This window comes from Myotis nattereri (assembly GCF_964212035.1).
Source record: "Myotis nattereri genome assembly, chromosome: 3".
In the NCBI taxonomy this organism is placed as follows: Eukaryota; Metazoa; Chordata; class Mammalia; order Chiroptera; family Vespertilionidae; genus Myotis; species Myotis nattereri.
The window spans coordinates 131,080,531-131,094,172 of record NC_138077.1 but is presented as its reverse complement, the minus strand read 5'-3'; the positions used below and the strand labels follow the sequence as shown (position 1 = coordinate 131,094,172).

General features: G+C 40.3%; 1 protein-coding gene across 5 annotated transcripts in view; it reads left to right on the top strand.

The window, feature by feature from the left end:
- The window catches only part of MAK (male germ cell associated kinase), a gene marked incomplete at both ends in the record, with an annotated part of 49,643 nt that extends 36,681 nt beyond the window's left edge, over positions 1-12,962 (top strand). For 2 of the 5 annotated variants that reach the window (XM_081088087.1, XM_081088088.1), the window contains 3 exons: positions 447-595; positions 3,683-3,814; positions 12,811-12,962. In XM_081088087.1, coding sequence (XP_080944213.1) covers positions 447-595; positions 3,683-3,814; positions 12,811-12,962 — 433 coding nt within the window. Of the gene's footprint in view, positions 1-446; positions 596-3,682; positions 3,815-5,498; positions 5,574-8,163; positions 8,308-12,810 lie in introns of all 5 variants that reach the window. The other 3 variants (XM_081088084.1, XM_081088086.1, XM_081088085.1) reach the window with 3 other exon arrangements.
- Positions 12,963-13,642: the final 680 nt, after the last annotated feature.

Here is a 13,642-nt window from a genome sequence, read left to right as displayed (position 1 = left end):
GGCTGGGGTGGCCAGCAGTTCAGAGGGCAGCCAAGTCAGTGTCAGTCTCCAACGGAGTCCCAGAAAGCTTACTTTATACATTATCTACTTTAGTATAGACAGTTGACATGGCTATGATTGCCTTCCCTTTCCACATGTCTTCGACATTATAAACCCACAACTATAGCAATGGTAGGGAAAGAAGAAACATATACACAGGCAATTTGGTGCTCAGTTAGAAAGCTTTCTGTCACGTAATGTCTAGTATTAGAAATAATTCTATGCACTGCCTAATATTTATTGGGGGTAAAGGTTGTCAGTTAGTGTTCCTATCAGCAAAAAGACTCTGATGGACACCATTTGTGAGGTCACCTTGACTGTATTGAAAACGTTTGCAAGGGTGGGTGAGAAATAGTGTCATCTTCTCACTCTTCCCTCTGTAATGCTGCCTTATGTTGACTCCCAAGGCTTCCAGAGTCAGTACCCTCAGGCTCCAACCACTCAGCAGTGGAAAACAAGAGCGTACCTGCTACTATTTCCCTAAAATCTGATTCCAAATTAACAACGGCTTCAACAGCTAAACAGTACTACTTAAAACAATCAAGGTACCTTCCAGGTAAGTAGAGAAAATAAAATGTTTACTGCTAACAACAATATAGATAAGTCAGGCTCATGTGTCTTGGAATCTTTCTAGAAAGGGCACCTGTGAAATAATACAATCACATGCTCTTTGCTGCCTCAGCCATGTCAGTACTTGCTACCAAGTGCTTTTCTGGGCCTCCTGCTTCTGTGAAGACTGCCCTAGAACTGCCTGGCAGCCGTAACTCAAGATGAAGAATATGACTCAAAAAAATAGCACCCTTCTCCCAGCAAAGCTATGCCTTTAGGAAATGCTACATGTTATTAAAACAATGCTTACACCCCATTACAGCTTTTTAGAAAATGTAGGATGTTTATACTGTTTCCTTAATGATCTGATTTATGCTTTTGAAAGATTATTTGGGCTGCTGAGTAGAACATGATAGAGCAGTGGTTCCCACAGGGGGGCAATTTGATTTTTAAGGGGGGCAATTTGAGAATAAGTTATTAACAGTGAATTTTTTGTATTCTTATGGTTCTAGGGCAGTGATGGCGAACGTTTGAGCTTGGTGTGTCAGCATTTTGAAAAACCCTAACTTAACTCTGGTGCCGTGTCACATATAGAAATTTTTTGATATTTGCAACCATAGTAAAACAAAGATGTATATTTTTGATATTTATTTTATATATTTAAATGCCATTTAACAAAGAAAAATCAACCAAAAAAATGAGTTCGCGTGTCACCTCTGACACGCATGTCATAGGTTCGCCATCATTGTTCTAGCGGCTTCATATAGAGTATATAAATATATATTGTGACATATTTATGCATTTCAGTTCTCTGTTATATGTTTTGGAACTTTATTTGCTATTTTTTCATATCATTTCATATTATTTTTTAAACAATTTCTTAGTGATTTTTTCCTCAGTACTTCAACTGTCCTTTTGTTCTTTTATTCTTCTCTTTCATGTTTTTGGAAATTTGTTTAGACCAAGTTAATGGCCTTTTTGGCTTCCTCCACGTGAATGGGAGTTCACTTTTTGAATAATAAGAACTATATGTCACCGGGAGGGCATCAGGATTTTAGAGATGCTTAGGTGGGGCATGGCCAAAAAAGGTTGGGAACCACTGTGCTAGAGGCTCAGGACAGGCAAGGAGGTTGGTCAAGACGCTATTGTATATGTCTGGATAGCGAGGATAATGGTGTGTTCCATAATTGTAAAAGCAGATAGAGAACTGGGTAAAATCTAGATGTATTTCAGTAGTGAAACTGATAGATTTGCTGGTAGATTAGATGGTTAATGGTAAAGAATGGAAGGAGTTAGTGTTGGCTTCTGGGTTTTTGACTTGGCAACTGATGGTGGTGATTTTAACCGAGAAAGGGAAGCTTAAAAGAGGACCGGAGTGTGGAAGTAGAGAATCAGGGGTTAAGGTTGGGATGCCTGTTAAACATCTGAGTTGATGTATCTAGTAGACAATTGGGTGTATTAATCTGGAGCTTAGGAGAAAGATCTAGATGGTGGGGAGTTTATGTTGTAGGATTTTCTTTTCAAAATCCACTTTAAAAGGTTTAAAATTCAATTAAGTCCAAAGGGCATCAATTTTTAAATCACTGATGATCTATACAGATAATCTTTAGTCCAGCAGGAGGAAGAGATGGTCTTTTTCTTTTGTGCTGTCATGGGCATCGTCATTTACAGCTTTCTGAATGTAATAAGCAGACCACTTGGTTCATCTAAGGAAGGTTTGCTTTCCACACCTCAGCCTCCAGAAGGGAGTCTTCACTTCCCAGAAGCTTGTTTGGGAGGGGTAAGGAAGATGAGAGAAGAGGTTGAGACTAGACTGGTAGCAAGAGATTGATGCGTGACGTATTTTTTCTGTTTACCTTTTAGGTAACAATATAAATTTCAGTTCTAGGAATCCAATAAGAATCCACTCCTGTAGTCAGTAATTGAGGAGAGAAAAGAATGAAACAGGAAAAGGTTTAGAAAGGGTTTGCACTTTGTTTTTGAATAAAGATTTTTTATTGTAAAAATGTTTTTAATGAGTAATTGCTACCTAGTGTATTTTCTTTATTATCAGGTAATATAGCCTACTGTAGTTCTATTTGTAGGTGTTCTGTTAGAAATCAAAATCCATAAGGAGCTACATCTTATAAGAAAGGAAAATTATTTACCTGATGGAGTGTTTTCCTTAGAAAACGGATGATAGGTCATCTGGAAGCTGGGTACAGAAAAGCAGGCTTGTTTCTGGCTTCAAAACAAGGCTGCAATTATATATCTCATAAACGTGAAACCCTGCTGAGGAATTCCCTTTGTGAAAAGCAAAAGCTCAGACTGCCTGGAGACAGTTGCTAACTTCCTGCAGGACTGGCAGTCCTCAGTGAGGATTCCTATTGTGCTAGCAGCTAGCTAAAGGACACGCCACAGGTGTGACCCAGAGCCTTCGACTGTGTGATGTCGCAGTGCCTCCTACTTAATTGTCCAATTTAATTGTCAATAAAAAGAGAGCAAGTCAAGACGATTTCAATCTCTTAAAAGTGGGTTAAAATAACATCTTTTGATCACTGGTACCAAAGCCTAAGGTTGACTCCACATTTCAGATTTCAGAAAATCAGAAATAGTTTAACTGTTTAGATTTTTTCCTAATATACAAGCAAGCTTCACAGACAGATCTTTACACCTCTACTCTGAACTTCCAGGCTCCCAGCGTTCTTGGCCACGTGTCTGTCTTCCCAGCCACACAGTGGTCCTCAAAGGTCTGGCACAGAGCACACACAATAAGTGATGACTGGGAAATATCTTTTTGAAGAAAATTTTTGTACCACTGTAATTTTTACCAGACATTTTAGTAAAAAAATATCCAACGTTTAATTATTTTGTTTGAGAAAATACCTTATGTTTATGAAACACACTGTGAGGATTTCAGGGGATTGTGCTTATTAGGGTTTAGGATCACGTTAAGATTCAGAAAAAAGCAAGTATTTGCTATACTGTAAACAAAAGTTATTTCCATTCTCTTCCCCCAAGTTGTTTCTAATCTTTGTTTGTATGTATAATGTATTTTTCCTTCAAGTTTATGATCACACTCTAAACTTTGAAATGACTATTTTGTTCTTCTAAGGTGTAAATCCTAAGAACGTGTCCTTGATAGCCAGTGGAAAGGATATAAATCCATACACTTGGAGTAATCAATTATTTCCTAAGTCATTGGGACCCATTGGGGCAGAACTTGCTTTCAAAAGGAGTAACGCAGGTAAAGCAAGAATACATTTAAAGTATAAATTTTCATTGTTTTTCTTCTGCAGATTTTTACTTTTAAATATATTGCAGCCGCCTCCTTCCAACCGAGATCCCCTTGGGGGAACACGAAGGGTTCCCACCTGGTGCGTGAGCACAGGTAGTTTTAGGGGAATCCTTTTCCAGATCTCACCTTCCATATGGATTCTTTCCTAAAATGGATCTGCCTGAGCAAGTGTTTCTGTTCTCCTACTTTACAAAAGGAAAGAAGACTGCTCACTGTCTGCTATGGTGTGTTTCCTATTTCCCCAAAGCGTAAAAATATCTGGGGTGGCTGTGCAAGCAGGGATAGTTTGATGTAAGGGTGTCAGTACTGAGAACATGATTGGGGAACAAAGCCTTGTTAAGTCACGTGTTTCCAGTGCTTAACTTTCAAAAAATTGAAGGCGAACCTAAGTGAGTCACTAGCTAACAGATAAGTAAAAGTCACTTTTTATGAGATCACAGTATGACTGTTGGTCTATATTATAGACTCTATATTATAGACTCTATAACTTTAATAAATTCAAAGACTACAGTGATAAAGCTGTAACAAAACACCTTCCGTTCCCAACTGTTGGTTTACAATAACATGGTTTTTTAGGACTTCCATCCCACAAAATAAAATTAAAAAACCAATAGAATTGATATTGAATGCTGTCTGATTTTAGCAATAAGTAGTATTCATTTGTGGATACATGAAGACTTGAAAAAGGTCCCATATTTCTCTTTTAATTTGGGGGGAAGTTAATAGATTAATTTCCCCCAAAGTTACTTTTCATGTATAGTAATCAAAATTTAGATATTCGTCTTTTTGATTAATTATATACAGTAAAGCATTAAAACTAACTTAGTACAGAAAAAAGTATTTTAATATGCTTATGGTTACAAGCAAATTTTTAAAGATTTCAATTTACAACTTAAAGACTCTTAAGCCTAAAATAATTATTTGGGTAAAATTTGGGAGTTATGAATGAAAGTAAAACTCTAGAGAAAAAAGGGATTATTGTGAAATTTCCAACTTTTAGAACTAAAACCTGTTCATGTTTCTTAAGTCAGTATTGGTAGGCATAAAAATCACTATGATATTTAGACTCCTTTGGTTATATTTAAAGAGATGTAATAGTTTTATTTTTAAATGTCTATATAATTATAATATGCCATAAATTACATCTTTTGAAACTAAAACTTAGGGTGAAAAATTTTAGATATCAACCTAAAGTGTGTGAAGAAGTAAAGAATTCTTTTTTTAAAAAGTAGGTGGTTCTGGATCAAAAAGTTTGGGAATCACTGTGTAGCAATTCAGTAGTTCTGATACGACATCAACTCACTTTGGGCATTTTAAAATTTTCCAGACACTTTGAAGATTCCGGTTACCCATTTAATATGTGCTCAGGTGTCAACATTGCAGCACTGTAATTTACTTCCTTTTTCTCAGTTTAAAAAAAAATACTGTTTATTGAACCAACCACTTAAATACAAATCAGTGCAAATGACAGCACTGCAACTTTGCCATCAAATGAAAGCTGTGATAACACATGAGATTTTTTCATAGTAAGGGTTCTTTATGGATCTTTTCATTAATCATCTAATCCATTTTTCTCTACTTTTCTTAAAACATTTTCCTTATTATTCTTTCTTTCCATCTGCCTTCTCTGTAGAAGAAAGCATAATTAAACCAATTGAAAAACTATCATGCAATGAAAGTTTTCCTGAGAAATTAGAGGACCTACAAGGTAAATTCTGGGCATTATAGATGAGTGCAACTTGTTCTTTGAACCTCTTGTTCAATTTCCTTCTCAACATTTACCCCAAATCTTGTCATAAAAGGCTACTGTGAAGGGCAAGATCTCCTGTTCTCGGAGCCAGAGCAGGTGGAGAAGGGGCACATTCCACATCAGGAACACCCCTCTGCAGTAGTTGGGGCTCTGAAGCTCTATGCTTGTCTTCTTAAATTATGACAATTTATACAAATTAAGTAAGTCTACTGAAAAAGATATTCTCTAACTTTGTAATAGATATTCCTGCATTTTTTAAAGTTTTTTTTTTAATATATTTTATTGATTTTTTACAGAGAGGAAGGGAGAGAGATAGAGAGTTAGAAACATCGATGAGAGAGAAACATCGATCAGCTGCCTCCTGCACATCTCCCACTGGGGATGTGCCCGCAACCCAGGTACATGCCCTTGACCGGAATCGAACCTGGGACCTTTCAGTCCACAGGCCGACGCTCTATCCACTGAGCCAAACCGGTTTCGGCTTTTTTAAAGTTTTGAAACTTATTTCTTAAGCATTAACAATCATTAAAAAGAAAAGGTTGCCCAGGTTAATAGAGATGGTGCATTTTGTAGAGTCGTGTTGCTGCTTTAAACAGTGCTGACAGTTGGCTCCAACCTGAAAATTGGCAGCTCAAAAGGTACTTCACGTGATAAGCCAAAATAATTTAAGAAGACTTCTCTTTAGGTCATTTTCTACACATTTTTCCTGAGCAACTTCTTCCTCCAATAGGCAGAAGCCTTGTAGGACGTTCCGTGTGTGGCTTTTAGAGTCCGACACCCCCCATTCTGTTACCAGCCTTGCCATTTTGGACGGGTTACGTAGGGTCCCTAAATCAGTTTCCCCATCTATAAAATGGAGGAAATAGTATTTACCCAGGTGTTATTATATCGCCATTCCTAGGATTTTTGTCAAACAGTGTTTAATAAGTGTTTGCTCTGGTGATGAGGATAAGAGCAAGAGAGATGTTCTGAAGTTGCTACTAAATGTGACCACTGCCTTGAACTTCCTTTCAAAAAGCCTTTTGAAGTGATTTAAAATGAGTACTGGCGGGAAAAGAAGGGTCCAATAAGACTGCGGTGCTTATGCCAAATTCAGTATTGTTAAAAATTGTATCAACTGATTTTACTGTGTAAAATCCTTTAGGGTCTGAGAAGTAGCATTGTTTTATGACATTTGCTGGTTCAAGAGCAAACACTTATTGCGAGCCTACTGTGCACAGCCCCGTGGCAGACATCAGGGACACGGAAGGTCAGAGTCCAGACCGGTGAACAGATCACACCATGTAAAGCGTGCTCCCGTGGTAGTACCACATGAACAGGTCTCTGAAGCCCCCAAAGCTGTGAGCACCGTCTCACCTCTCCTCTGCCAGGTCTCCTCTCCTGCACGGCTTTGCTCCTTAAAAGAGCACCTGTGTTCATTTTCCCTCATATTCCCAGGTTGCTCAGCTCCCTGGAGTTTTTACCCTCAGGCTCCTGCAGCAGCTCCCGCCAGGTCCTGCCATTATCCTGGTGGCCAGATCCGCTGGGCAGTGCTGCCCCTCCAGACCTCTGCACCTCGTCTGTAACGCCTGTCTTCACACGCTGTGTTCTCTTGAATTTTTAGAGCCTGCTCTTCCTACCATCTACCTTTTTATTCTCTCTCCTCCACCGGGTCCCTTCCTTCCCCAATGCTGGTGCTCCCTGGGGTTCTACCCTGGGTCTTGGCTCGTCTTGCAATCCTTCTGACTCTTCCAGGCCCGCAGCCCCATGACCGCCTTACCTGGTCACTCCAAACCTCCCACCTGCTCCATCTCTGTGACTTGAATACCCCACAGGCCCCTTATCTTCCCTAACACCTGATTCTCTTCATATTGTTGGCCTTAGTCACCGACATGTCAGACATTTCTATTTCTCTCTTCCCCTTCCACCCTATACACCCACTCAGTTGCCTCTCCGTCCCCTCTGACTGCGTTAGTTCAGACCTTCATAACCTCCCCTTCAGTTCTAGCAGTGCCTTCCTAACTGGTCTCCTGCCTTAGATTTTCCCCATTCAACCCATCCCTGTGCTGCCCCTCGATTGGTCATTCACTAATAGTGATGATGAGGAGGAGGAGGACAGCTGACACTTGCTGAACACAGATTCTGTGCTCAGTGTTTTGCATGCATCTCATTCAGTCCCTACAACAACCCTGAGAATAGTTCACTATCACAGAGATTTTACGAAATGAAGAGGAGCACAGGGCACCGCAGGGAGGGGGCTTCTGGCCGGAGACATCCCCATGTTAGGAACTGGAGCCTAAAAACCTGGTATGTTCAGGGGAACTCAGCCTCTGGTTAAGATTTTAGCTTGGTCACTTGTCAGCTGCGAGAACTTCGGCAAAGTCTAAGAGCCGCGGGTGTGGATAATAATATGCATCTAAGAGGGTTGTTATATGGACTGAATAGGAATATGTTAAACCATAGTGCTGTGCTGGAATCTAGCAGATGCTCAAAGATAGACTGTAGAATTAGTAGGGGTAGTATTCAAAGTTACACTCTCTGGTGCTGTAAAATATTCGCCTTCTGACAGTGAAACTTTATGACACGTCACTAGGAAATCCTGGAAGTTACGCTACTTATGGTCAGTCAGGATACGTTCCTTCCTTTCTCAAGAAAGAAGTGGGGTCAGCTGGCCAGAGGATACACCTAGCGCCTCTCAGCACAGCGGCTCCAGGTAAGAACGGCTTCAGGTGTGTGTGTGAGGGTTACGCTCAGACACGAGCTTTCCAATGTTCCCGCCGTCACTTTTCCCAAGTGAAGACGTTTAGTCTGGTCTCACCTTATTAACAACAGTTTTAATTGTTCTTGGCAAAATGTCCTGTTTTTCTCCCAAAGCCGTGGTTTGAGCGTCCAGTACATAAGAGCTCCCTCTAATTAAGTGGTTACTCAGCCAGATGCACAGACTGTACCATGCAGCCCTCATAAGGACCTGGTGGCAGATCTTTCACAGACCGGGGAATTGACATTAAGTAATTCACCTGAGGTCACACAGCTTGTAACTGGTGGAGCCGGATAGAAACTGTCTGATTCCAAAGAGTGTGCTGTGCTGCATCATGAGACATGAGAAGATGCATTTTTCAGAGCCGCCCGCCCAGGACCAGGCAGCGTGGAAGCTTAATGAATGCCGAGCGTCTGTTACGTATCCGTTCACAGGCCTCCTCTGTGGTCCCATTTGGGAGCACGGAACTGAACTGTGGCAGAGCTTTCAGTGGCTTTCGCTTTGCGGGTGGCGAGAGGGTGTCCCTCCAGCCTGTGGTGTATGACTTGCCAGGTCGCCTGCTCTGCGGTGGTGTGGCATGTGACAGCCACAGTCAGGGATCGCTCATGAAATTGGGGTGATGATTTTGTACTGCGCTGACCAGATTTGACTAGGAATGTTCTCTAAATTATGGTCATCTAAAGTAGGTATCCGATTTAAAGCACCTAAAATAAACACTAAGGTGGATAATCAGAAGTTTGGTAAGATACTAGTTGTAGTTTAGTTTAAAAGTCGACTCCAAAAGTATTCTCACATCCTATCCTAACCAGGATCTTACATGAAAACTCCAGTAGGAGTTGCCAATCTTAAAAGTTTACACTATTGGAGCTAAAATTGTAAAAAGCATTGAACTTTTGTAATTTTTTTATTTCTTATCACAGCTGCTTAAACAGTACTCGGTTACCTTAGCTGTGGAAAGAACTGCCTCATTACCTCTCGGCTGAAACAAAATATGTAAACATCTTATATAAAGCAGTAATTTTTATGAAGCCTCAAATTTTTAAGCCAACCTATTAGCCATGGCTTAGTAGCAAATTTTTTTAAGGATATTTTTATTGATTTCAGAGAGGAAAGAAGCATATTAATGAGAGAGAATTATTATTCTGCTGCCTTTTGCATGCCACCTACTGGGAATTGAGCCTGAAACCTGGGCATGTACCCTGACCAGGAATCGAACCATGACCTCCTGGTTCACAGGTCAATGCTCAACCATTGAGCAACACTGGCCAGGCAGTAGCAATTTTTAATGTAAAAGCAAAAAGTCATAATGTTTCAATTAATTTTGTTACCTGAGTACCTGCTTTTAGAGGGTGAAAATGGGTCTTTTTAAACATACTTTATAAGATGTTGAAGAGCTTTTTATGAATTATTCTGTCAGATTAGCATGCATATTCCTGTTTTCATTTTTAAAGTAAATGCTTCCTCGTAACTTTTCATCTCTTCATTTACTCCGCTTATCAGATTTTCCTACAGGTGGTGATAGGAGGAAAGGGACAAAAAGAAGTAAATACTAATCATTCTCAAGTGGTCAGTGCAGATCCTTAGGAAACACTGTTCTGTAAGCTGTGTCCTCCAGCCCTCCCACCTGTGTCACAGTTTCCCCGGGAAAACAAACAGGTCATTACCATGTTTACTCAACTATTTCCCTCCTCTCTCAGTCTCCTTTTCTGCTGTTTCTCTTCCTTACTCTCAAATTTTGAGAGGAAAAAAAGTCAAATTTCTTTCTTCCTCCCATGTAATCTCTCATCACAAATCCTGCTAAAACCTCCTCACCCCCTGCCTTGACAGTAACACAGACTTGAGGGGTGACTTCTTTCATATAGAGCCGCCCTGTAGGGCCCTGTTCTAAGAGCTCTATATACATCAACTCATTTAACCCTCCCAATGACTCCGTTACAGAAGTTACTACAGGGTGGGGCAAAAGTAGGTTTATAGTCATGAGTACAAAAAGCACAGAATTTATTCTTATATTATTTATTCTTGTATTATTTTCCATACAAACAACTGTAAACCTACTTTCCCCTACCCTGTATGATCTCCATTTTAGAGGGTTTTTTTAATCTTGCTAAAAGTTATATAGTAGTGGCACTGGTTAAATCCTTGACTAGAGGCAGCCACCTTTTCCTTCAGCAGACATTGTGTACAGGAAGTGAAATGCCCTTAATAGGACACCTGCAGTTTTTAAAGTAAATGCACAGCAAGGATTAGGGGACTGACTGCCCCTGCTGGGAGGGGTGCCACGCAGAGCATGGTCCAGCTAAGGCACAAGAAACATTTCTTGCCCTGTCGTGTGATCTGGCCTCCTTTGTCGGTGACTAGTTCTTGACCAAAGGTACTTGAGTCCTAAAACTATTACTTCTCAGAAAGGAATCCTAAATGTCAGCATTTGCCTTCTTGGCAAAATGATTCCTTTTTTGAAGGTTTTACAAATCTCCACCTGGACACAGTTTCCTTCAAATGCATTGAGGACCCAACTTTGGCTGTCAGGACCTGGGAAAAAGCTTGTCCAATTTTCACTCCCCAACCCCTGACTTTCCACCAGTGTTAACTTAAGAATGGGTCCCCATTCCCCTTCTCTGAATCACCTGGGCTCATGGCCTCTCTTTCCCTCCTCCCTCCACTCCCATCCCCTCAGCTCGCTCTCTCCTCTGCTGGGGGTACCAGCTCGCTGAATGAACAGACTGATGCTCATCTGTGTTAGGGGTCCGAACTAAAGGGCTGGCCCGGACACCAGGATGTATTTAACTGCCTTCTAGATGCCTTGTCCCTGCCTTTGTGAGGTCACTTTTATTGGCTTCGCCTGTGAGGATTTTAAAAATGAGTTAAGAGTAGGATGAAATGATCTGTCCAACCACCAAGGGGAGGGCTCTTGGACTCTCTGTCCCAACCAGTCTACACAACAGACAGTGATTGTCACCAGGGTGGTTCCTCACTTAATGTTTTGTTCCCTTTAAACTGTTAGCAGCACATCAGGACCCACATGCTCCCATAAGTTCCTCCTACATTCCCAGTGTTACAGTGAAATAAAGAAAAACCAGGGACACCACACAGGTAGAGCATACCTATTTATGTTAGGTATACAAGATGGTCAGACTCCCTTCAAAATTGACTCAGAGTTTAATCCAAAATGACAGCAGCCACACAGTGTGAAAAGATATTTAAATCCCAAATGGAAAGATCAAACAACCCTCCTTAGAGAGAATACCTGACACCTACCTAGCTTGCAGTTTGAAGTGAGGGGGTGAAGGAGGGACTGAAGATACTGAAGTTTCTGTAAAGCAGGGATCCTCAAACTACGGCCCACGGGCCACATGCAAATACAAATATTGTATTTGTTCCTGTTTTGTTTTTTTATTTCAAAATAAGATATGTGCAGTGCGCATAGGAATTTGTTCATAGTTTTTTTTAAACTATAGTCCGGCCCTTCAACGGTCTGAGGGACAGTGAACTGGCCCCCTGTTTAAAAAGTTTGAGGACCCCTGCTGTAAAGTGACTTACTGCTTTGTCATTTGAGATATTCAAGCAATTTTAACAAATTGTTCAGATAACAAATATTAAACAATATAAAATTTCACTCAGCCAAATGTATAACAAACCTTGTGATGAAAGGTTTGGAACCCTAGGAATGGCTCACCTTTTAGAGGGATTCTGTTAACATCCATCCTTTTGCCAATAAAAAATTACGTTTGACTCTAAAAACTACATTTTAATGTTTAAAAAGAAATCTACTTGTAGGTGCACGAAGCCAGTACTTTACAGGATTCACAATTCTGAATACATTTTCTGTCATACTGTGTTTGAAGATTTCTTAGATGTTACCACAATGCAGTTTTATGAAGCCACTAACACTATGCATACTGCTCATTGAACTTGAACTTGGTCATCTTAGTTGGGTGTTCCCTATCTAAACGTGATGGGCAGTCGCAACTCAAGTCAGAAAGAGCAGCAGTATCAGAACTGTAAACCAGGAGAAATAGCTCTGAAGCTACTGAAAATTCCAACTGGTGTCAACAAAATACTACACTAGAATTTCTAGTTTTAATATTTAAAAAAACCCTTAGAGACCACCAAATTAATCTTTCAACAATAAATTCAGCCATAGCTGGCTTGGCTCAGTGGATAGAGCATCGACCTGCCGCCTGAAGGGTCGTGGGTTCGATTCCGGTCAAGGGTACATGCCTGGGTTGTGGGCTCGATCCCCAGTAGGGGGCATGCAGGAGGCAGCCAATCAATGATTCTCTCTCATCATTGGTGTTTCCATCTCTCTCTCCCTCTCCCTTCCTCTCTGAAATCAATAAAAATATATATTTTTTAAAAAGATAAATTCAAAATTTCCCCACAAAATGAGAGGATGATTGCTTTATTTTGAATTTAATTATCAAATAAAACATTCTAATTTCTGATTCTGATTTCTTTCAGAATATACCTGGAACACAACTGGTCGGGGGCAATTTTCAGGACCTACTTACAATCCTACAGCCAAGAACATCAATATTGTGAACCGTGCACAGCCAGTTCCCTCAGTGCATGGGAGGACAGACTGGGTGGCCAAGTACGGAGGCCACCGGTAGGAGCCTGCTGTGAAGCCCCATAGCACTGCCCCAGAGTCCTCTGACCCTGGGAAGTGTCTACAGATGTCTACTTCTACTGACTTCCGGAAGAACTATGTAATAGTGGTACTTTGAAGAGCAAAATTCATCTCCTATTTTCTTTCCTAAAAATGAAATGCATTTTCTTGGCTTTGTTGCCCATATATGGGTAGGACTGATATATGGGTAGGACTTTACAAAGTATTGAATAAACTATTTGCCAAAGTATCCAGTACTTGATATACAAATTAATAGATACTAAGTACGAGAAGCTTTTTTAAAAATGCATCCAGAAGTGTTTAGTTTTCGTGTGTTGTCCATTTGCCTAAACTACTTAATATTTCATCCTTTGGCCTCAGAGGTTTTTGTGTTTTTGTTTTTATAGCAATCAGGTAGTGTTGTGGGCTGTCACTTAGTTCTTACTTGGCCAAGGCTCTGCTCTACCACTTCAGCAATGGCAGGAACATGTAACTTATCATTTGTTTGTCTACTTTGAAATTACAGAAGCAATGATAATGCCAATCTTGAGCAGCATGTATTTCTTAGAAATAAATTTATCTTTAACATAGAGATTTCAAAATTATGCCATCTGATTTTAGTGGGAAAAGAGCCTATTGTTTAATTTTGACCAATACAATTGCTATGAATTCGTAGTAACTATC